The 24,677-nt window shown below is 54.6% G+C and overlaps 1 protein-coding gene across 1 annotated transcript in view; it reads right to left on the bottom strand.

Moving 5' to 3' along the window:
- Window positions 1-248: 248 nt before the first annotated feature.
- The window catches only part of MROH2A (maestro heat like repeat family member 2A), a 46,128-nt gene continuing 21,699 nt past the window's right edge, over window positions 249-24,677 (bottom strand). The window contains 24 exon segments of the mRNA XM_082396756.1: window positions 249-3,528; window positions 4,056-4,121; window positions 4,382-4,484; window positions 5,100-5,231; window positions 6,695-6,850; window positions 7,378-7,560; window positions 7,657-7,779; window positions 7,783-7,803; window positions 9,007-9,121; window positions 9,556-9,693; window positions 10,055-10,248; window positions 10,320-10,460; window positions 10,464-10,479; window positions 12,461-12,615; window positions 13,028-13,111; window positions 13,484-13,645; window positions 14,782-14,886; window positions 17,582-17,671; window positions 18,470-18,578; window positions 20,469-20,548; window positions 21,575-21,697; window positions 22,869-23,021; window positions 24,166-24,288; window positions 24,464-24,580. Coding sequence (XP_082252882.1) covers window positions 3,407-3,528; window positions 4,056-4,121; window positions 4,382-4,484; window positions 5,100-5,231; window positions 6,695-6,850; window positions 7,378-7,560; window positions 7,657-7,779; window positions 7,783-7,803; window positions 9,007-9,121; window positions 9,556-9,693; window positions 10,055-10,248; window positions 10,320-10,460; window positions 10,464-10,479; window positions 12,461-12,615; window positions 13,028-13,111; window positions 13,484-13,645; window positions 14,782-14,886; window positions 17,582-17,671; window positions 18,470-18,578; window positions 20,469-20,548; window positions 21,575-21,697; window positions 22,869-23,021; window positions 24,166-24,288; window positions 24,464-24,580 — 2,811 coding nt within the window. The 3' untranslated portion in view covers window positions 249-3,406.

A 24,677-nucleotide genomic window follows, 5' to 3' on the forward strand; every position in this document is an offset into this window, starting at 1 on the left:
TGGAAGGAAAATACAGCTGCTTAGTCTTTTAAATTCAGACCCATGGGACTTGGTATCTTCCATAATAGGAGGTAGCAAATTGAACCATCGTACAACTTACCCATAGAAGTAATTCCTAGCATTTTAGTATTTTTAGATGAAAACATAAACAGGCCTGTGGTGGTCCCAAAACACACTTGTAGCCACTCAGCACCCATGACACCTCATGATTTTTATTGGAGCTGTTTATAATAGGATATCACAGTGACTTTTTTTTTTTTTTGGTTTTTTGATTGTTTTAATTTCTATGCCCTTTAATTTTGTCTATATTTTTGATACATATAACATTAAAATTTTTAAATTCTTGTTTTTGTTTTTTCAGTTGTAGAGACAGTTTCTCATCTAGGTCACCATAAGGTACAGAGGGCTTATTGGCTTGTACTGGAATGGGCCAAGGTAGACACCGGGAACGTAGGGAGCTCTGGCAATTCACTGGTTCTAGCATCTCTCTCTTGTGGAATTTCAATGATCTGCAAGTATAAATTCCCCCCTTATAACTTGGCCTTGGACAGTGACTTTTTTAAATAAAATATTTCAAATACTCAGAACACAGTGACAAAACCCATGTACCAACATCCTGAGTAAATGGTTAATATATTGCTGTGTGTAATGGATTTTTTAAGTAAAAGTTTAGAGATGAGATTAAGTTGCACACCTTTCCTTCCCACCCTCTGTCCATAGGTGACCATTCTCCCTGTATTGATGTACCCTTTCCACCCACACCTTGTTTCTGCGTGTTTTACTCAGCTCTGGCTGCCGTAACAAAATACCAAAGACTGGGTACTTAACAGAAGTTTCTTTCTGGAGGCTGGAAGACAGATCAGGGAGCCAGCACGGTGGGGATCTGGGAGGACCCACTTCCCGGCCCGCAGACAGCCACCTTCTTGCCGTGTCATGTGGAGAGAGGAGGAGCTCTGGTGTCTCTTAGGAGGGCACTGATCCTGTCATGGGGGCCCCACCCTCATGACCTCATCCAAACCCAATTACCTCCCAAAGGCCCCGTCTCAGCTACCATCACACTGGGGGTTAGGGCTTCCACTTGTGAATCTGGGGGGACACATTCGGCCCAGAGCCCTGTGAACTGGGAGGGCCTGCACCGCCTGGAGCTGAGAGCCAGGCCAAGAGCCTTACACCTTGCAGGAGGCTCATTTTCCCTCAGTACAGGCTGGCAGGGGACTGCTGGCTCAGGCTCAGACCAGATGGGTGTGGCCCTGCTATTCGAGACCTTTCCGTCATGCCTGCGGCTTCCTAAGAGCACAACCCCCGTTTCTCCTTCATCAGGAAAACTATCATCCTTGCCCAAAACTTCTTGTGCCTGGCCTCCCTCCCCCGCCCTCCACACCTAGCAGTCGTGTGAAGTCTCACTGGCCAGGCCTAGCTGCCAGAGGCTGGAAAACTGAGTTTGTGACGCTCTATCGTCTAGTGGAGGAAGGTGTGGCCGAAGGGCCTAGAGGAAGTTGGCTAGATCCTCTTAGCCAATTTATAGGATCTGCCAATAAAGGACCCCATTAACTATACAGAATGGTATGTGTTTTTAACTTTCACATAAATAACTCGGGGCTGTATGCACTGTGCAACTTTGTCTCACCAAGAGGTGTTTGCATTTGACAGGAGATGATTGATGAACATGGGTCTCATTGTAGAGTTCCTTAGGTAGCTGGTGTGTCCCACTGTCCCACTGGGTGTTTGCTGCTAAGAATACTCTTCAGCCACCATCCTTGTGCACATGTGCAGATCTACCTGCAGCTCCACCCAGAGGTGACTTGGTCACGTCTTCAACTTCCATAATTATTGCCAAAGTCCTCTCCCAAATGCCTAATCCCATTTGCACTCCATCCAGCAGTAATAAAAGGTCCCATCTCCCCACACTGCTGCCACTAGCCAGCACCACCGTTGTGGGTGTGAAATGCACAGCATTGCACTTTGCATGCCTTCCTGGGGGGACTGGCTTTTCAAGCACTCTCTCATGACACTGCTTTTCAATTTGCTGTATTACTGATTTGGGCATATTCTGTATGCCAATCCAATTATATGAATCAATCTAGTTTTATATAAATTGCAAGTAACTTCTTCCATCTGTGACTTATTTAACTTTATGATATTTTATCATACAGAAGATATATTTTAACATAGAAAAGTTGATGTTTTATTTTTACTGGCTTCTATTACTTTTGAAGGAAAACCTAGGGTAGGTTTAAGACAATACTATATTGTCTTAAATTTTTGCTTTCTGAGTTTGGGTCTATAAACCATCTGGAAATGTTTAGCAGGGGCATTAAGGGAATTGATCAGAGACCTGATTTTACAATTGTATGGCGTCCCCCAGGACCTGTACCGAAGGGCACATCCCTTTCAACAGTGTCAGTGGGACTCAAGTCTTCCGGCAGCAACGATCTTCATCACTTGGCAGGAAGTAACTTCACTGTCTATTCCACGGGAGCCGCCAGTGTGAGAGCACGCTTCCGGGAAGCCTCTGGTGCAGGCTGATTTCGGGACTGCTCCGCAGTGCTCCCGCCCATGGCGCCCAGGGTGGGGACAGCCTTGGGCAGTTGCAGTGAGAATGGTTTGGAAATCCCACCTTCACCTGCTCTGGGGACAACCAGAGACTGTTCTGCGGATGGCCTGAGTGTCGGAAGAGTTTCCCTGCTCTCCACCCCCCCCCCCCCCGCTTGTTTCTTGGGCTTGGAGATAATTCCGCCTTTTTGACCCTCTGCTGGGCTCTGCTCCAGGCCTTGCTGGGTCCCTCCCCATCCTGGTCCAGCAGGCCCTGACGTGGAAAGGGTGAGGGTAGATGGTGTGGTGTCACTTCCTCTCTGAAGCCCCCCGGATTACCTCCTGGCTGTGAACACTCCCTGTGCGCTGCACCGGCACCAGCACTGCCCCCACTGGCGGCCACCCTCCCACACGCTGATGCGTATCATGGTCACTGGTAGATGCCTCCTGTCCCTTTAAGAGCGGGGTCCCTGGAAGCAGAGTCCGGACAGCAGCTGGGCTCCTCTGGTTACCCCAGCACAGTGCCTGGCAATGGACACACCATCCGCATGGGTGGAACTGGAATGCAGTGAAGACACAAAGGGGGCTCCAGATCCTCTGGGCTGAGAGGAGCTGCCGGACGTACACACACTCGGGGGAAGCGGGAATGAAGTTCCCCTTGGCTCCACTGTCTTGGCTCTGGGGCGACATCACCTTACAGTCAGGAATCTGCTCTCCAAATGGCAAGGGAGGTTTATTTCAATGGGAGGAAAGAAAGGGACACTGATTATTTAAGAACAATGCTTTTCTTACAAACTAAATTAAAAGTGGTTTGCATCGCTGTGGTGGGGTTGGCACGCTGGGGAGAGGCAGGTACATTCTGTATTCAGACCACCTAGGAGATTCCTCCGGGTGAAGCCAAAAGCCAGTGATGACTACAGGTATCCAAGATTTTGAGAGTCTCCAGGGATGCCCTCCGGACCCCAGGATCCGAGTCCAGCTGTAGCTCCTGGAGAGCTGAGAGTGAGCTTAATCAGGAGAGGATGGGGACCCTCGAGGCCAGGCCCGCGCCCGCCGCCTGCCCTGGGCAGGGTGTGCTGATGAAAGCCCTGCCCGGGGAGCTGACTGCGGGGCGAGGGGCTCACAGGGGCTGCGAACTTCACCCCCCTGTGTGTGAATTCAGAAGGTGGCAGGTGCAGCCATGTCTCCACGCACATCTCCCATCTCTGGGGGCTTCCGTTACTTCAACAGGGACAGAAAGACCACCCACAGGACCCAACTGCTGTGTGGATCAGCCAAAGGAATCAGGGCGAGTTATTTCATCCATGTGTGTGGCAGGGAGGGGGCAGAAAGCACAGGGAGCCATCAGAGCCGTCTTGCTGGAAAGCCCACCACCCGTTCATCCACCTCTCTGTGCCCTGGTTACACCCCTACCCCCAATACAACCAGGGTCAGCTGCCTCCCCCCCTCAGGCGGTTTCCCTAAGCTCCCAAATGAGCTTAGTGGACTCATTTTTGACTCATACTTGAGTCTCCATTACTTACAGTTCCGTAATGTAGGAAAGTCCAGCTTTTTCAGGTAATGTGTAGACATCTGCTTCATAATGATTCCTAAAATGATAACCAGGAAATGTTCATCACACGAATATTAGGTCAGTGAGAGATTTGGTTTCACCTTATGAGGGTCCCTGTTGAGGGTTTAGTTGAGGATGCTTAGTTGAGAACAGGGCATGTAGGAAGCTCCTTGGGACACACAGACGGGGACTTCCACCTGAACCCAGGTCCCAACACCTGTCTCCCTGCTCCAGGTCTGGGTCTGACCTGATGGCCTTCAAGTCCCCTCCTGCATCAGGAAACACTTGCCTGCTCACCTGCCAGGTTACATGCAGCAATTCTGATCCTTGACAAGTTACTTTTAACATAGGTCATTGTTTCTAGCAAGAAGCTGTAGAGAACGGCAGGCTTTTTCTGAGTCTGCAAAAAACAAGTGGCACCCAGAGCTGTGGAGGATGAGATCCTGGAGACCAGCTGCTCACAAAGAGCAGTCCCATCTGTCTGAGGCTGAAGGGTCTGCCCAGAGAGGGCAAGTGCACATGTCAAAGTCACACAGCAGATTAGTAGCTGAGCAACTTAAGGACCTTCAGTCTTCAGTTATTCTTCTCTGGCCCAGACAGATTACATTTGCCCACAACCTGCACTGTCCAATATGGTAGCCACTGACCACACATGGTCCTTGAGCACCTGAAATGTGGCTAGTCTGAATTAAGTGTAAAGTGCCTCCTGGATATTGAAGACACTACCCCAAAAAGGTAAACTATGACATTTATAATTTTATATTGATTGCATGTTGAAATGATGATGATTTGGATCTACTGGGTTAAATAAAATCTACTATTAAACTTGGTTTCACTTCTTTTCACATTTTTCAACAGAAATCTTAAAAATGGGTATGTGGTTTGCATTCTCTTTCTGCTGGACAGAGCTGGTCTCGACACCTCACGTCCAGAAGGTGAACGCAAGGTCACAGGATGAGGCCCCAAGCCCCCGGGGGCCACCTCCCATGGGGCCATCCCCCCTCAGCTTCCTCATCAAGACAGAGCACGGGGTTATCTGGAACCTGGTCATGTCCTTGGGGGCAATGGCATCACTTTGGTCCGAGGAGCTCTCCAGGGCCTTCCAGCCCCAGAAGTGCACACAATGAAACATGGTAGCTGCACAGGCCTAGAGGGACACAGGGCAGGACAGCAGGGGAGGTGTCAGGCAGACCCAGGGGGCTCACACAAGGGGTGGGGCTGCCAGGACTGGCGTTCCGTCAGGAAACTCGAGGGCGGCCCACAAAAGCCTCAGGGAGCCAAAGAAGGGCAGGCTGGTGGGCCCTGGGAGGGTGCCTGGGACCCAAGCCCACCAGCCCATGTCACGCCTGTGTGCATAGTTACTAAAACCCCTTGGGAGCAGGTGCAGCCGCACTCGCCCCCTCAGCCATCAGCCAGCACCTTGGTGCCCTCAGCAGCCCCGCCGGGGACCCGCCCCTCCAGGAGACTGGGGGCCAGGGGCCTGGCTGCGACTGCCAGGATGGGAGTGAGCTTTCTCAGCCCCCCAGATCCCCTCCACCGGTTCTTCCTGTACTTGTGCCCTGCAAGGACAAGCTCCCCGGCCTCCGGCCTCTGGTGGCGTTAGGCCACGGGAAGATGCTGACTGGGGGGCCAGGAGGGAGGCTGGGGTATCTATTCCCCCGGGAGTAGGAGGGCAGCAGCACCCACTGGGGCCCCCAGCCGTGTTGGTCTCGCCTCTCTGTGGCTCCTTCGTTAAACCCTCTTGGTCACCTTTCTGGGTGTGCTGTCACTTCCTACCTCCATCCCCACCCCTACGTGGAAGCCTCAGCTCTCAGCAGCAAGATTGAGGGGACTAACCTCGTGGCCCCAGAACTGGGGTTAAGACAGTAGTTGAACACGCTCTGCTGAGGACGCCTCGTTTGGGGCCAGCTGTATCCCCACGGCTCCTGAGGGGTGGCAGGACCACCCCTAATCTCAGCCACCTCCCCACCATCCCCTCCCCAGTCCACAGACGGAGACAGGGAGCAGGCAAGACAGAGGTCAGGGTCATGGGCGGCACGGGGGGTGAGGGGCTCCGTACACGTGTGTCCCCAGGCAGCCAGTGTTAGCCTGAGAGGCGGCAGCTGAACGAGGGGGTGGGGGCCTCCCCCCACCCCAAAGCAACAGAGCAGCTGGGCCTCGGGGAAGGGGGAGAAAAGCGGTCGGAAAGCCAGGCACCCTCCAGCCCTCCCGGCAACCTCGGCACAAGCCTGCCCCACCGGGAGCCAGAGAGGACAGATTTAAGGGGAGTGTTAAACTTGACCGAGTCATAATTCCCAAAAGGGACAGCAACTTATAGAATCTGGTAGAAGAAAGGGCGGCTGGTGAGGCCCCTGGAGAAGAAGGAAACTCCACCATGCTTCCCCCTGCCCCAGAGCCCAGATTCCTCAATAAGCTGGTTTGTGGGTCATCTCGACTGGTCCCTTTCCCAGCCTGGCGTGAGGAACCAGCAGATCATGGCCTTTGGGGTCTCGGGAAGACTGAGCGAGGAAGGGGACACCCCAGCTAGCCGGGCTGGCAGCCCCAAAGCATGTGCTCCTTTTGGGGACAGCGGGCCCTGGACTTGATACACAAAGCGCAGGTGTGTCTCACCTGGGCTGCATCGAGGCAGGGGTCCTGGCAGTGCAGCATGAGGGGGACCCAGGCTTTCTTCACTCCCTCTTTGAAGAAATGCTTCTTGGAAATCCTGACCACCTTTGCCAGCTTCCCGAAGAGGATGAAGGCTTTTAAACGCAGTAGCTCGCTCTCCTGCAGCGGAGGTGGACAAACAATTTCTGAAACTTGGGAAGCAGGAAGCCCAACAAAACCACAGCCATTAAGAGGTGGACCCTCTTAAATGCCTCGGCCCCTGCGAAGCCTTCTGGGTCATTCCATCGGGATGGAGTCTCTCTTGCAGGGCTCTCGGCACTGGGCGTTATTCTGGTGTTTGTGCCCTTCTCTTCCCTAGGTGAGGGCTGCGCTGCATCTGACTGCCCACCGCCGCCTAGCGGAGTCCCCGTGTCGCACGCCGCAGCTGTCCAAAGAGCACTTGTGGCTGCGAGGAATTAAAATCGGGGAGAAGGGTTCCATGGGCCCTAGAACAAGATCTTTTATTTTTTATCGGATGCCATGATCAGCCAATGGAAACAGCAGCAACAAGTCAGACCTTGTAGCCCTTTTTGTTCCAGGGTGCGTCTCTTCTTCAGGGGATTGGAAGTGGCCACCCGTCCGCTGAGCAGCCATCTGAGGGGCCCCCACGAGGGCCAGGGCTGAGCAAGGCTCCAGTGCGGACTCACGTGGTCAAAGAAGGCTCTGCACCGCTCGGAGACGGCACGGAAGTCGGACCCCACGTCCCCTTCCCGCAGCTCAGCCAGGGCCTTGGCCAGGGCCTCCAGGCCCTCGGTGGTCACGCTGGGGCTCACGGGCCCCCTCAGGGAGCACAGGCACTTCTCCAGTAAAAGCTTCCGGTACTGCCTCACCTGGGGGGCACGGGAGTCATCAGCCCGAGCCGGGTTCCCCGGGATACACCGGCATCGGCCCCTCAGACCTTCTCGGGGGCACCGGGCCCCGCAGACCTTCTTGGGGGCGCCGAGGGCCACGTTGCCGAGGGCGCACAGGGAAAGCACCCGCAGGGCCTCGTCCTCCCGGTCCACGCCCTTCTCCCGCATCAGCGCCGCCGGCTCCGGCAGCTTCTCCTGCTACAGGATCGGGACACTCATGAACTGGAAAGCAGAACTTTTTACAATTACCCCTGAGAGAGGCCCACTTCTCAGCCACAAAGCAGGACGTGTGATGACATTCAGGGCGCGGAATTGTCTCTCTGTGAATAGGAGAGGATTCTGAGCCCCAGCTCCCAGGACCAGCTCTGGGCTCCTCCGCCTGCCAGCTGTGGGACCCTGGCAAGTGCCTCAACCCCTCTGAGCCTCAGTTTCCCCATCTGTAAAAAGAGGGCGACGCCAGTACCTGCCTCATAGGGTCGCCGTGAGGATCCGATGAGGAAATACATGGGAAATCCTAGGTGAGCGTGACCTCTATTAATACACTCATCCGTCATTTATTTCTTCAGGTAACATGATGGGAATGGCCACCGAGCACAAGAGCCATGCCCACTGTGTTTGAGCAGAAAAGCACAAGAAGCGTGGATTCCACTCAGCTGGGACTCAAGAGAGTCACTACTGGCCCAGCACCCGAAATGCCGGGGGCTCGGGCCTACAGGGAGCCCTCTGGCATGCGTGTGTGCATGTGTGTCTTGGGTGTGCACGCACACATAGGAGTGTGTTTTATTAAAACTTAACACCAAATTGGTGACTCCAAAATTGAAACTTGATTCTCTGGCCCTTTACAGAACATGTCTGCCACCCCCTGCAGTAGGCCAATGGTTGGTTCTTACGACATACTGGGCATCAGGCAGCCAAGAAAATTTCTCCTAAAAGGTTTCTGGCCAGTTCGCTCAGGACCCCATAAGTGCCCCAGCTGCATGGAAGGGTAGCTGGGCCCCAGTGGCTCTGACTCCCTTCCCGGCCTTCCTGCCTGGCAAAGCCTGGTTCACCGCTCAGAGCCCTCCTGCAAGGCCTTCCCCAGGGAAGACCTCCTCTGGCCCCCGGGTGTCGCTGGCACTCACCACGTCACACATCCCTTGGCTGCCATGCTTCAGGGCACAGGCCGGGTCTCAGCCCCTCTTTCCCCACAGTGCCCGCCCTGAATTATTCATGTGATGAACGAATGAAGGAGTGAATGAGTGAACGAACACACAAATGAGGGATGTTTGCCTGCCCACCCGCCCCACCCCGACCCCTGACTCAGAGCCTGTGCGCCTGCCCTGAGATGAGCCCCCAGGACAGCCCGGGGGTCACCCAGCACCCCACCCCACCCTACCCCGGCGCGCCCCGCCCGCCCAGCCCTCCGCGCCGGCACCGTGGCCTCACTTCCACGCAGACCGCCGTGCTGCTGATGCGATAGCTCAGGGCCTCCGAGGCCATGCCCCTGAGCACCAGCTCCGGCAGCCTCTGCCGGTAGCCCTCGGCGTTCTGCACGCACAGCCTGCAGGGACAGCACCGCAGTGGGGACTTCGCGGCTCCTGCCGGGCACAGCTGCTCTGCAGCAGGGCGCCCAGGGGGCAGAGCTCCTAGGCCAGGGGGTCACTGAAGTACTGACTCTCCATCTGCTCTTCATAAAAGGGCACCAGAATGAGGGCCACTCAGGAGAGCTCAGACCCCGAGAAGGAACTCCCAGTCCTGCCATCCTGGCCCAGCTCAGGAGCCCCGTGTGGCCTTGGGCATCCCCACCCACCTCGGACCTCACTTTCTTGCCTTGGAGCAGGAAGGGCTGGAAGAAGAGATTCCCTCTGCCCTGCACCCTCCTGCCACCCAGGGCCTGGGATGCAGGTCAACATGGCAATCCCCCGGAGTGAGGCATTCAGCCACGACCCAGACCTTCCATCAAGGACGTGGAGCCCTGGGGAGCCGGACGCCCACCTGGCCAGCAGGCTCGCTCCCTGCAGGAATGTGGAGCTGCTCTCCAGGAGTGTCCACACGCCCTGCTCTTCCAGGGTGCGAAGCAGCGGCTCGCTGTTGAGTTTCCGGAACAAAAGCTGCATGGATTTGATCGTGATCCTGGAAGAAGGCAGGGCCCCATCAGGACGCGGCTACCCCGCCGGGAGCACCCACAGAACCTCAGACAGGTAAGCTCCGCACCCAGGTCTGTGAAGGGGCACCCAGCATAGGCAGGGCCTCGGTCAAGGGGCCAAGAGCAATCTTGTGAGACGGTGGTCTGCAAACTCTGAAAACCACACCGTGCTGGACTCATGGGAAGGAAGATCGTAAGATCAGCTTCCAGAAAGTTCTCCCCACCAGGAGGGGAAGATGAGGGCCTCTGGGTGGAGGTGACGCTTGGAGTCCAGTGACTTCTAAGAGGCTGTGTCCAGCCCAGGCCCTCTGCCTTACACCCCATGCATGCTCCCACCCTCAGGAGCACCTTTGCAGGTTGATCTCCTCAGGGAGGGTCCCCATGTGGACGAGCCTCCACGTCTTCAGGACGGGCGACATGGCCTCCGGCCCCTGGCTGCTGCTGAGCTGCAGCAGGAGGGTGTAGACAAGGTCCGGGAAGAGGTCCAGGAGCTTGTCATCCTGGTCCATCTTCTCAGTAAGAAGGTGGATGGTGCACAGGGTCTGCAGATAGAAGGGTGGGAGGCAGGAAGACTCCTACTGAGGCCCCAAGGAGGGCCCGCCCCGTGACTCACCATCAGAGGGTCCACTGCGGCCAGGTGCCAGATGTCAGCCTTGGAGGTGGCGTCGGCCCTGGGCGTGAACCTCGACTGCAGCCGACCCATCAGCGCGTGTAGCATCGTCCGGGCCAAGGGCAAGTTCTCAGCCACAGTCAGTCACACCTCCGTCAGGGGGCTAGCCAGAGACAGGGGACAAGGCCTGTGGGTTTGGGGCCATGTGCCCTGGCAGGTCAGAGCCCCTGTGGACTCCCAGGAGGCCCCCTGAGCAGGGGCTGGACTCTGAAGACTGGATCTCAAGGAGGTGGAGTGAGCCGCCAAAGACTGCACAACCGGAAGCCCAGTCCCGACTCCACGCTCAGAGACACGCCTCTGCCCACGGTACTCCTGGGGAAGCCACAGCCCCTCTCTGGAGCCCCAGCTCTGCTGCTAGGTGACCCCGGGAGTCCCCACCGGGCCTGCTGTGTGATGACTTTGTGGACATGTCCGGTCATAGCCTCCCAGTGCCCAGGTGTGTCAGGCGGGCACCAGGCAGCTTGCTGATGTGCATCACTTACTCCTCCCAACACATTTGTGTGGAAGGTGCCTTCATCTCCATTTCCATAGAAGAGGAAATGAGGCCCACGGAGGTCAGGTAACATGCCAGGCTACAACTTGAAGCGGGCTTCCTGATCCCCAAGTCCAAGCCCACGGCCCTGCTGAGAAGGGGAGGGTTCCCAGGACAGTGGTGCAATGAGCCTCTGTGCACAGGTACAGGCAGGTGGGGTCTGGTGGGCTCTGAAGGTCTAAAACCGGAGTCCAGCAGTATCAGCCTGCCTATTTGAATCCACAAAACCAAATACACAAGTGCGGAGGTGAGTTTTGTTGGGGGCGGGGGGGAAGGAGAGATGTGGCAGGGGCCTGGTGGCAGGAATTGAATGGAAGGGTGGGCACAACACGCTCATTCACAACAACTTCTCGGAAAGAAGACATAGGAGTGTAAGGAAACAAGAAAGTGGGGACCTCAGTCCTATAACTCAAGAAACAGCCACGTGAGCTTGAAGGAGGACCTGGGCTCCAGAAAGGAACACAGCCCGGCCAACACCTTGACTCGGGCTTGAGACCCTGAGCAAAGGCCCCAGCTCAGCTGAGCCCAGGCTCCTGACCACACAAACCAGGAGATGATAAATGGCTGTTGTTCCAAGCTCCCAAGTTGGTGGCAATTTGTTACACAGTGATAGCTAACCAATACAGTGAAAGCCAGCCAGCCAGAGGCCCCACTCAGCACTGCTCTGAGAGGGGCTAACTCTCCTTCAGTCAAGCCACCTGCATGGCACTGCCATCCTACCTGGACCCGGGGCAGGGCTGACCTCATGAGAAGCAGCTCCACGGCAGAGCCAGGCCCGCATTTCACACAGGGCAGCCCGGGAGATTCTGGATCTGACACCTGTGCTCGAAACTTCTTTCTCTGCTCACAGCATCTTCTGTGCCATCTGCCACGTCTCTCTCCACCAAGTCTCAAGGCTGCCCTTTGCTCCTTGGTCTCTGCTGCTCTGGGGATGCCTGCCCACCCCTTTCTGGGCCCTCCCCAGGGAATTCCAGTTCCATCCCAGCGCACTCACTCCCCAGACTGGTGAGATCCTACCAGCTGCCTGTGCGGTGCTGTGGCAGAGACACAGGGACTGGGCACTGTTCATCAAAATGACGCAAGAAGGAGGGTTTGCACTGCTTTACTGTGAGGCCACCTGAGGGGCCTGAGGCTCTGTCATTTCATCCCTTGGGCACCTGGACTAGTCACTTCCCTCTCAGGGCCCCATTTGGAAAGGAGGAAGGACAGAGCGGAGCTTCTCCAGTGGCCTGCTCAGGCCTTGGGGCCCATGTCCTGTGGTCTATCCGGCCCGGAGCTCTGGCCCCCTCAGGGAGGAAAGGGCTGCAGAGGTGAGAGCCCAGAGCCGGTGACCAGGACATGTAAGACGCCATGGGATCCGAACTCCAGCTTGATAGGATGGAGCTGTAATGCTGAGCCTCCGGGTCCGAGGTTCCCAGAGGCTGCACCTCCCACGGAGACGCAAGGAGAGGGTTTGACCCACCCCAGGGTCGGACGGGCCCCGGTCTTCTGGGACACGTCGGTGGTGGCGAGTCGGGCACAGTCTGGGTGACCCCACACCCAGGGCACCCACCTCTCCATGGGCAGGGGCTGCCGCAGGAGTGACGTGAGGACGGTCTCCTGGTGGTAGTGCGCCAGCAGAAGGATGCCCTCGATGACGAGGCGCCGCACCTCCGGGTGATCCACTACCGGCAGGTGCACCAGGATGGCGCCCAGGATCTCCGCCACCTGGGGAGGGGTGGGGCATCACCGGGCAGCTCGGCCCTCATGGACCTCCTGCCCTCACCCCGCTGCACACCCCTTCTCTTGCCCAAGCGGACGCTGGGTAGGTTAAACCTTCAGCACCCCTTCCAACGCATCCTCTGGTCCCTTCCAGGATTTTATCCGATTTTCAGGAGGGGCTGTGCTCCAGGAGAGCGAGCCTCAGGCCTCCAGCCCATCGTCCACTTACTGACCGAGTCACCTTCAACATATTCTTTCTTGTTCTAGAACCCTACTTCCTCCTCCTCTTTACAACCATGGACTTGGGGGGTGGGGCTGGAGAATCCTCAGCAAGCGAGGCTGGGCCCCTGCCCGGCCCTCTAGCTTGGGTGCACCAGGCAGCCGCAGGCCCCAGGTGACGCAGCCACAGCTCTGTCACCTTGTCCTCCAGCTCCTTGACCCGCATCTGGAGGAAGGTGCCTATCCAGGTGACGGAGGCCTTGTCATGCCCCTCAAACCACCTCTGTGCACAGCTCAGATGGATGCTTTGCCAGCTTCCAGCTGCCACCCCAGAGGTCAACTCTCCCCGTCTGAAGGTCTCCCCACTGCATTCTCCTCTGGGCTCATCTCTGGCCAGTTCTGCCGCATCCTTGGTATCTGTGAGCTGACCCTGTCCCACTGGGGCCCCTCAGTGCCCAGCACATGCCCTCAGTGAGTCGAGGTGACCCAGTGAGCCTTTCCTTCCAGAAGCTTCCATGGCTTCCCAGTGAGCTGTGGACCCCCTCCGCCATTCCTGCTGGTCACCCTTGTTTGTCTACACAGAGAGACCACACTCCCCTCCAGGAGAGCCCCATAGGCGACACCCCTGGTGTCAGCGCCCCCTCCACCTCCCGGCCTGCAGAGGCTGGTCCTGATGACCCGCCCTCGCCATACCATGAAGATCCAGGAGGCTGGAAAGGACATCCACGGAGGCCAGGCGGGTTCTTCTGTGCGAGTCACAGGTGCATGGGGCGATGAGTCCGACCAGGGTGCCAAACTGCCCCAGCTGCAGAGGGATCTGAGGGACGGGAGACCTCAAGGCTCACACCCTCTGTCCAGCCGAGCACACCGAGGGCAGTGCGACCAGTGGCCAGAGAGGGTGAACCCTGCTCTGAAAGCACCCCTGTCTGGGAAGCCCAAGCTTCCATCCCCAGGCCCCACAGCTGGGCCCCGGGAGGCCAAGCAGCCAAGATCTGAGGAGTCTGCCCAGGACGCACCCTGTCAGGCCGGGCCCAGGTGCTATTGTTCCTACACAACCCGCCTCGTTCCTATCAATGAGCCCTGGCTTCAACTCTGGACTTCCCCGCTCGCTAGCTGTGTGACGTGGGTAGGTTCTTAGCCTCGGGTCCTCTTGTTCCTTATCTGTAAATCAGAGATGATCATGGTGCCCCTTCTTGCAGGGAATGCCCTGAGAATTGCGACAGAGAATCCAGGTGATGCACTCGGCACAGGACCTGGCCTCAAATGTTACTTAGCACTAGTCTTGGCCCCAGCTTCGCTTTACTGGGCCTGGGTCCCACCTGAATGGTGCTCCAGGACTGGAGTCCTGCCCACCTGGTTCTCACTCTTCACCAGCCCCGAGATGCGAGTCCTGTCCCCACACCCCAGCCCCAGGACACCATCGTCCTCCTGCCAACGCCATCCCTGATGACCAGACAGTCAAAGAGTATGAGGCCAACAAATGTAGGAAGAGAGGTCTCATGGAGCTGGGTCACGTGCTCGATCAACAAAAGACCTTGTTGCTTTTCTAGATTTCGTGATGTTAGTGGTATTTGTCAAGCTTTGTGAAATTTGTGATTTTGTAGTGATTTATTTTCTCATTCTAAGTAAATACTCACTTTCCTAAGCAGTATGGTATTCATAGTTGTGTACCCCTTTTCCTTACAGAGTCCTCACCCCGTGTGAACCTCAGGCCCCACAGAACCCGGAGCCACACCAAACCCGGCCCACCCTCTTCCTCACCGCCCCCGAGCCCCAGGGCCAGCATCTCCCAGGGTCTCCTTCGCCATTCCCAAGTGAGGCAGCCTCTTCCCAAGGGACTCTCTGGGGGGCAGAACTTGATTTCAAAAGTGTTTCCTCTTCTGGCATAGAGACAGGCATTTCCCTGTGGGTGTCAGGGCGGCAGGCTGGGGGGTCAGGGGCTCCTGGACTCACGCAGACACCGACGCTTTGGACGTAGATCTGCATGAGATGGAGGTGGAGGTTGATCGCCTTCTCCCGCTCCCATTCTTTCTCCGACAAGATCCACTTTTCCAGGAGCTGTGGGGAGAGCCCGGAACACAGAAGGGGACGTTCAAATCTTGAGGCCAGCCCTTTCCTGGCCACCACTGCTCTCCTTGTCTTTCCCACTCAGAGTGTGACTTTCAAAGCTGTGGGAGGTTCCAGATACTTCTGATTTCTTCCCAGCCCACCCCCACCCCCCCGCCCCACCAGGGAGATGAGGCTGTGAGCAAAGAGAGGGCGGCCTGCATCCTCACCAAGAAGCTGCTTGGCTGATGTGTTTGCCTTTGTTCCAGATGTTTGCCTGGAGGTAAAAAGGCCAGGAGCACAGCCCACCCTGCACCCCAGGGCCTACATGTTCATGCACCTATTAACACAGCTTAACAAAACACGAAGCGAAAACTGATAGAACCGAAAGGAGAAATAAACAAATCCACAATGATAGAGATTTCAGTACCTCTTTCTTGGTAACTGATGATCAAGAAGACAAAATCAGGGGCTTCCCTTGTGGTGCCGATGCAGGGGACACGGGTTTGAGTCCTGGTCCGGGAAGATCCCACATGCCGCGGGTCAACTAAGCCCGTGCACCACAACTACTGAGCCCGCATGCTGCAACTATTGAAGCCCGCACGCCTAGAGCCCGTGCTTCACAACAAGAGAAACCACCGCAATGAGATGCCCACGCACCGCAACAAAGAGTAGCCCCCGCTCGCCGCAACTAGAGAAAGCCCGCGTGCAGCAATGAAGACCCAACGCAGCCAAAAATAATAAATTAATTAATTAAATAAATAAATTTATTTTTTAAAAAAAGAAGACAAAATCAGAAAGGATATAGAAAACTTGGACAACACTGCCAGCCAACTTGGCCAAATGATATTTAGGAACACACCACCCAATGCAGCAGAATACTTTCCAAGTACACACAGAACATTCACCAAGATAGGCCGTACCCGGGCAACACAATAAGTCTCAGTCGATTTAAAAGAATTTGAATTATACGAAGTAAGTCCTCAGACTACAATGGAGTTAAATCAGGAAATAAAACCATAAAGATCTCTGGAAAACTCTCCAATATTTAGAAATTTCTAGACAATCCATGAGTCAAAGGAGAAGTGAAAGAGAAATTGAAATGCACTTTGAACTAAAGTAAAATTAGAACACAACATATCAATATTTGTGGGGTATAGCAGCAAAGAACAAAGTCGGTGGACTTATACTCTCTGCTCTTGATTCCAAGACTTATTATATAATATTGTAGTAATCAAGACAGGATGACATTGGTGTAAAGACAGACAAAAACATCAGTAGTGCAGAATAGGTGTCCAGAAATAGACCCACACATATATGGTCGATTGATTTTTGACAAAGATGCAAAGGTAATGCAATAGAGAAAAGACAGTCTTTCCAACAAATGGTGCTGAAACAACTGGTTATCCATATGCAAAAAAAAAAATTAAAATAAACTTTGATCCATATTTAAAAACAACTCAAAATATATCACAGACTTAATTGTAAAACCTGAAACTACCAAGTTCTAGGAGAAAACTAGGAGAAAATCTTTGTGATCTTGAGTTAGGCAAAGATTTCTTAGACATGACACCAAAAGCATGATCCATAAAAGAAAAAAATGATAAATTAGACTTCATCAAAATTAGAAACTTCTGCTCTTCAAAAGACACTGTGAAGTTAATGAAAAGGCAAGTCACAGACCAGGAGAAAATATTTGCAAATCATATATCTGACAAAGGACTTGTTTCCAGAATATATACAACCTCTGAAAAATCAATAATAAGAAAGCAAACAATCTAATTTTTTTTTAAAAACCCTCCCAGCACCCTTCAAAAATGCCAAGATTATGAAAGACAAAGACTGAGAAATTGTTCCAGATTGATGGAGAAAGACTAAAGACACATGACGATGAAATGTGATTCATAATCCAGAGTAGATCCTGGGTCTGGGAGGAAATAACTGTAAAGGACATAATTGGGACAGTTAGTGAAATATGAGTACAGAATGTAGATTAGAATATAGCATGGTATCATTGTTAAATTTCCTGATTTTGAACATTGTGTTGTTATATGAGAACATTCTTGTTGTTGATGTCTACAGCTAACTCCATGATTCAAAATGCTGTGTGTGTGTGTGTGTGTGTGTGTGTGTGTGTGTGTGTAATGAGAAAAAAAAGAGAGAGAGAGAAAAAGAAAATGTCACAAAATATTAAGAATCATGGATCTGGGGACTTCCCCAGTGGTCCAGTGGCTAAGACTCCAAGGTCCCAATGCAGGGGGCCCGGGTCCGATCCCTAGTCAGGGAACTAGATCCCACATGTCGCAACTAAGAGTTCACATGCTGCAACTAAAAAAAAAAAAAAAAAAAAAGAGCCCGCATGTCGCAACTAAAGATCCCACATGCCGCAAGGGAGATCCCACACGCGGCAATGAAGATCCCGCATGCCACAACTAAGACCCAACGCAGCCGAACAGATAGATAAATAAACAAATAAATATTAAAAAAATATTTAAGAATCGTGGATCTGGGTGAAAGGTATACAGGAGTTCTTTGCAGTATTCTCACAACTTTTCAGCCAGTTTGAAGTTTTTATCTAAACAAAATTACCAAATCAATTTTTAACGCATACCCCTGTTTCCCACTGAGAGTCCGGCCCTCAGGCCAGTGTTCTGGGAGGGGCGGCCCTCCCTGGCTCCTGGCCCTCTGCCAGGCAACTCCCGTGCACCGTCTCCTGCAGCCCCTTGGGGTCCAGCTGCCTCTGCACGAGGCCCTCCGTCAGCTGCTCCAGGGCACGCAGGGCCTTCACAAGCAGGGTCTGTGGCCAAGAGACGGGAGAACTGGGCAGCAATGGGGGCTCACACAGCCACCCACCAGGACTCTGTGCCGGTCCACACCAGGGTGAAGTAGTGTGAGACGGTCTGATAACCGCCCTTTGATTTCTGCTCAGATTGAGTTCCTTATACGTAGCTTCTCATGCGGCGTATAAGACAACCTCAAGAGGAGCCCATTTTGCAAAGGAGGAAACCGAATTCCTGGAGCCCAGTCCTCCTGACCCCTCATCCAGGGCCAGGACCTTGAGACACAGATGGCTCCCTGTCCACAAAAGATTTGTCCTGCTTTTCCACAGCCTTATTGGGAAGCAGCCATGCAGTCAGGGACTACATTTCCCAGGACCCCTTGCATCTAGGTGGAGCCACGTGACTGAGTTCTGGCCAATGGCAGGCAGGCAACACAGCTCATTAATCCTCCAGACCCTCTCTCTCAAGCTGGCTATCACTACCCACAGGGACCTTTGGAGCCATGCACTGGACACGGTGAGACCTCTGTCAGCCCGGGTCCCTGAAGAACTGCACAAAGCAGCCCCCTCTCCACCGCTGCTGCCAACTGGACTTCACTTGAGTGACAAATACACTTTCATCTTGTAAAACCATGAAGATCTCGGAGTTTATCTGTTACAGCAGCTAGCATCACCTTACACTTACTGATAGAGCCTGCTGCACTTTGCTGCCTCTGACCACTCACAGGTTCAGGATGGGAGGCTCTCGGCACTGCTCATGTTAATGTAAACTTCTAAGTCCTGACCCAGAAGATGAGGTGGCCCAGAGGGACCTACCTTAATGGACTCATTGTTTTCTCCTGGGGGCTGGAGAGAAATGACAGAACGTATACTAATATCCACCAGCTCACTGTTTTCCTCTGTGGAGTAGAAAGGCTTCAGTTTGCTAGGGAAAGAAGTGACAAGAGGAGTGGTCGGTACAGAGGTGAGACCCTGCCACCCTCTGCCCAGTCTGGGGTGTGGAGGCATGTCACAGAATGAGGGAGAGGCCAGCTTCTCTGGTTGGGGGTTCAGGCCACCATCTCTCCCCAAGGGCCCCGGCTCCACCCACCGGTGGCCAGGGACTGTCTGTGATTGAGCGGGAGACGCAGGGGTCCGAGGCCACCCCTCTCCTTGTTGCCTGCTGTGAGCCTCCCCCTCTCCTATTCAGAACCATTCCACCGGTCCTCACTGAACCACAACCAGAGGCTCTGCCTGCCAGGCTGGTCCCGGCCCAGGGGTTTTCAACTGTAATACCTGGGCCAGCAGCAGCAGCACCTTGGAGCTTATTAGAAACGCAAATGCTGTGGCTCCACCTCAGAGCTACTGAATCAAAAACTCAGGCGTGGAGCCCAGCCACGTGTGTCTTCATAAACCTTCGGGGCTGGTAGCTAGCTGCTTGATGCACACTAGCCCATTCTCTCTTTCTGTCCTCGTCATAGATAGATCTCAAGCCTACGTGCACATTAGACTCATAGGAGGGCTTTCTAAGGGGCCCAGGGGCCATGCCTGGCTCCAGGAATCCTCATTTAAAGGTCTGCGGTGGGGCAGGGTGTTGGAATTGTTACAGGTTCCCCATCGGCTCTATTGTGCCTCCTGTATTTCACCCTGCTGGGACCTCCAGCTCCTTCCCAAATCCAGTAATTTTTTTTAAGCCCAGGTCAAAAGTCAAAAGCCAACTCTCACACTAAGCCCCTTGACAGCCCATCAGCTGAATCACAACTTGTTAGTAGCCCCCTTTTTGGTCTTAGATTTTTTCCTTTGTGGTTCACCTACAAATACTCAGCTCTGACCTATAATTTCTTGTGTATGCGTTTCTTATCTCCAAGTCCCTAAACAGATGTATGTGAATTTTATTTAAAATCTGCCTAGGGCTTCCCTGGTGGCACAGTGGTTAAGAATCCGCCTGCCAATGCAGGGGACAGGGGTGCGAGCCCTGGTCCGGGAAGATCCCACATGCCGCGAAGCAACTAAGCCCGTGCACCACAACTACTGAGCCTGCGCTCTAGAGCCCACGAGCCACAACTACTGAGCCCACATGCCACAACTACTGAAGCCCGCACACCTAGAGCCCATGCTCTGCAACAAGAGAAGCCCCCGCTCACCGCAACTAGAGAAAGCCCGCACGCAGCAACAAAGACCCAACACAGCCAAAAATAAATAAATAAAATAAAATCTGTGCATCCTTTTAAAGCAACACATAGTCCTGCTATGTGCCGAATATGAATATGAATATGAATCTGCTCCAATAGAAGAATTCCTAGCAACGACCCAGCGACTTCAAATACTCATTTTACAAATGCCTAACTTCTTCCCACTCCCCCTGCCCCACCAGTGGATGGACAATTCCAGGAAGGCAACCATCAGGCATTCTATTACTCTGTATTAACTGTATCAATACCGTATCAATAAACAGACTTCTTGACTGAGCCCAACCCGACTTGAAGGATGCCATCTCCTGGCTGTGCTAGTCTGTGTCACTGTGTGATTTCTAGCTCAAAACATCCCCTGATGGACCAAAGAACAACCCACCCACCTGCCATTCACCTCCCAATCCAAGGAGAAGGGCCCAACTTGAAATACTGCTGATAATTATTAAAAAAAAAGAGCAGGTGGAAGCAGACCCCCATCTCCTAGGAAGACCCACTGCCCCAGGAGCTGCCACCCAAGACTCCAGCTACAAAGGCAAGGGAGGGCAAAGGAGGTGCAACCTCCCCAAAAAAGCACTGAGGGGTTGTCTCAGACTTTACCTCCACCCCAGAGAGGCGCCTGGGGCCTGGTTAGGGGCCCAGCTCACCTCAAGTACGAGAGGGCATCCATGGCCATGGTCCGCACTGGAGAAACCAGGCTGTCAGTTGGTTCTGCCTTGATGATCGCCTGCCCAGACAGTAGGGCAGTGAGCCGTCAAGCCACCCAGAGTCTCAGGATGGGCAAGAGAGTGGCTTGGGCCAACAGTGACCACGATGGCAGCTGCACTCCCAGGGTTAGAGCCAGGAGGACCTGACATTGTATGAGGGGCTCTAACACCCCATACCGCCTCCATTCTTGTTACCATCAGTTGGTTTTTGACATTTTAGGGGAGGCAGCAAAGTCTCATGGAAGGAGTGGGGCAAAGATGTGCCGATGCTTCTCACTCAGGTCTGGCATTTACTGATGCCTTGGGCAGATCACTTCCCCCGCCTGAGCCCTGATGTATAAAATGAGGACTTGGAGGCCTGGTTCACAGGGCTGGGCCAGACTGGCATGAAATTACACGCGCGTGTAGCTCTCAGCCCCGAGCAGGAACCTAATGAATGTTTGTTTCCTTCTCAGCGCCTCCTGTTCTACCCACATCTCTCTTCCGTCCAGGCTGCTTCCAACGCAGCTGGAGCGGTTTCCAGGGGCCAAGACATGCAAGGGAGTGGGGAGGCCTGGGGACGAGGGATATTGGTCGCCCCACAGCCTCCTCGGCCCCTGTCACCTCCTCTTGCCTTTGGACAGTTGACACTTTCTAGATCTTAACAAAGTTCTGTGCAAAAATAGCTTTGTCCTGCTTACAGCAGAGCCCTGTCCCCTGGTCCCGCCTATGGAGAAACCTCAGGGCTGAGCCCGTGGGCCTCTGTCTCCCAGCCCTGAACCAGCCACCTCGGGGGCAAATCAGGGCCCAAGACGGGAAGGGTCTTCAGCTCTGGCTTCCGGAATGTTTCCTGGCCATGAAACCCTTTATCGGACATACGAATGTCATACCCAGAACTCCTTCAGCTGGATCAAAGCAGAACTGAGACAGGAGGGGCTTCAGAGACCCCTGCCTGCCGCCTTGTGCCTCAGATGCTCTCAGGACCCCTGACCAGGGGGAAGCCGGTCGGCAGAGTGAGACCCCCCCAAACCCGCCCAGGATGGAGGAAGCCCCCCGACCCAGCTTACCACGATAATACCAGTAAGGGTCGCCTTTGGGGCAAATTGGAAGTCTTCCAGGTCCTTGATGTTCTTGACGGCGTCGGTGACCTGCACCACACTCTTCATGAAGGCCATTTTGAGGCAGATGTCCTGTGCCCAGACCATGACAAGGGGCGGGAATGAGCAGGCTGTGAGGGAGCCCCAAAGACCCCAAGCCCCAGCCTGCGCTCCCGGACCCTGCGGCCGCCTAGGACGCTCCTTCCCCACGCCAAAGAAGAGGCGGTGTCAGGAGCGCTCTGAGAGATGGCTAGCCCCATTCTGTCTTTCAGCCACCTGGTGGGGACGTGGGCCAGGTGCCGGACAGGGCATAGCCCTCCAGTGCCCCCCAGAAGGTGCTGCCTCCCCGAAGCCCTCCACGCTGTGCCCGAGGACAGCAAGGCCGGTCAGGGGACACCTTCACTGACCAGGGGCTCTGAGCCCTGTGCGTCACCACAGAGGCAGAATAAGTTATGGACACCAAATCGTTTTTGCTTTTAAGGCAGGAATGAACCCTGAGGACATTATGTTAAATGAAATTAGCCAGTCACAAAAGGATGAACACTGTGTGATTCCAGTTATATGAGATACCTGGGGTGTCAAATTTATAGAGGCAGGAAGCAGAAGGGCGGGGGCGGGGGCAGGGGCTGGGGAGGTGGAACGGGGAACTCGTGTCAGGGGGACAGAGTTTCAGTTTAGGAAGACGAAGAGTTCTGGAGATGGATGGTGGTGATAGTTGCACAACAGTTTGAATATGCCTACCACCAATGAACTGCATGCTTAAAAATGGTTATGATGGCAAATTTCACGTGATGTGTATACTTTACCACAGTTTTCAAAACAATAATGATAAAGTCATTTCTCCTTTATTCTCTGTGTTTTCTCCTCCTTGCCTTTCCAAGAAAGTAGCCAGTCCCTTTGCATCTCTGAAGACCAGCCCATTCTTGTCCCTTATGAAAGGGCTTGGGTCAGGTGACAGGGTGGAGGGCAGAGGTGAGGGAGGGAGTGCGAGGGGCTGGGAAGAGTGAGGGGCTTGTCCTGTGACTTCAGGAACCCACAAGCATCCCACCCAGCGCTCAGGGGCTGCTCCCTCCTCCCAGTGCAGCAGAGCACAGCACAGATTGGGGCAATGGGCTTCCCAAATGCCGGGTGTCAGGTAGGACTCCTGGCTCTCTCCTGGGTGGGGCTGGCAGTGCCCAGGTAACGATGCAGAGCGACTCTCTGCCAGCCTGGCTCAAAGAGGGCATCCCCTGGGCACTGTGGGTCCATGGCGTCCGGGGGTTACCTGGCAGCTGCTGGAGTAGTGGTGAATGATCTTAGCAGTGATGGGGCTGTCCACGTGGGTGAGGAGCATCTGCGGGTGGCAGTATGAGGCCACGCAGCTGTACATCACCATGAGGGCACCCTTCACTGTCTCCCGCCTCCAGGGATGGTCCTTCTGTGAGGCCAATGAGAAGGGGAAGAACAAGTGTGTTTGCGGGGGGAGGGGGGAAGGGTCTGTTCCTTCAGTTTCTTCCTGGGTGCCTGAAATGCTCACTCATTTATTCATTCATTCAACACATCTTTATTGAGCACCTACTATATGCTACGTCCTGGCTGTACAGTAATGAGCAAGTCAGACCAGGGCCATGACCGCCCGTTAGTAGGGGGTTTGTGTGGAACCCCTAAACAGAGGCTGGTGTGTCCTCCTTCACACCTTCACCTGACAAGCGTCTACTCTGGGCCAGGGGTCCCTGTGTTGCTGGGGATCCAGTGGGAACACAGAGCCTCAGCCGTGCTCTCCTGGGAGGAGGTGCTAGAGGCCACCCAACCCACCGTGGAAGGAGGGGAAGGGCTGCCCATGCTCTCCAGGCCTTTAGTAGAAGAAATCCAGGGCTTCCCTGGTGGCGCAGTGGTTGAGAATCTGCCTGCTAATGCAGGGGACACGGGTTCGAGCCCTGGTCTGGGAGGATCCCACATGCCACCTAGTTGCGGAGCAACTAGGCCCGTGAGCCACAACTACTGAGCCTGCGCATCTGGAGCCTGTGCTCCGCAACAAGAGAGGCCGCGACAGTGAGAGGCCTGCGCACCGCGGTGAAGAGTGGCCCCCGCTTGCCGCAGCTAGAGGATGCCCTCGCACAGAAACGAAGACCCAACACAGCCAAAAAATAAATAAATAAATAAACAAATAATAATTAAAGGTGCTAATAAAAAAAAAAAAAAAAACAGAAATCCAGGCCTCAGGTCCCACTTTGTGGAGAAGCCGAAGAAGAAGCCTGGACACTCCCAATTCTCTCCTTCCAAACTACCAGACCCCCAGGGCAAGGGTCCAGGGTCAAGGCCAAAACCTTGGAGGCATCGGTGACTCCAGGAGGTTGCCCACTGGGGGCTCAGCCAGCCCAGGGCACTGTGCCCTTTGGCTGGGAGGGGCAGCCTCCAGAGGCTGGCCATTGGCTGCCTGGGTCCAACTCCCCGCTTCACTTTGGTGAAGGAGACACAGAGGGGAATTTCTTACTGAGATCTAGTAAGAGCCTTGGTTGGGGGCTGAGAACACTGCTCCAAGAGGCCTCTGGAGACCTGATTATGGAGCAAGGGTGCCTTACCCGCCCAGCGCCGATCTGCCAGGACTGCTCTGACTCCTGGATCCTGTCCTCAAAGTCGTGGAGCACGTTCAGCACGGCCTTCACCTGGCCCCGGGCACACAGGCCAAAGCACAGAATCACACCCTGCAGGGAGACCCAGCCGGGCGGGGTGAGGGTGGCGGGCCAGGGGGCCGGGGAGGACCCCCCATACACACACACACAGGTAAACACACGTGCATGCACACATGTACACACACCCGTGTACACGTGCGCACACCATGTCCGCCGAGGGTCCAGAGGGGACTGCGGGCGCCCTCACCTCCCGGTCGAAGTCGTTGCTGTAGTCCGTCTTGTCCAGCAGCTCCAGCAGTAGCACCTCCACCTTGTCAGCCTCCAAGGTGGCCAAGGTGAAGCCCAAGGCCCGGTACAGAAAGCCCTGGCGAGGCAGAGGGAGAAAGGGAGCTTCAGGCCTCCTGCTCTGCCCTCCGGGGTCACTGCCATGGGGAGTTCACTACCCATTCCTCCAGATCACC

The sequence above is a fragment of the Balaenoptera borealis genome (genome assembly GCF_965194805.1).
Source record: "Balaenoptera borealis genome assembly, chromosome: 6".
Lineage (NCBI taxonomy): Eukaryota > Metazoa > Chordata > Mammalia > Artiodactyla > Balaenopteridae > Balaenoptera > Balaenoptera borealis.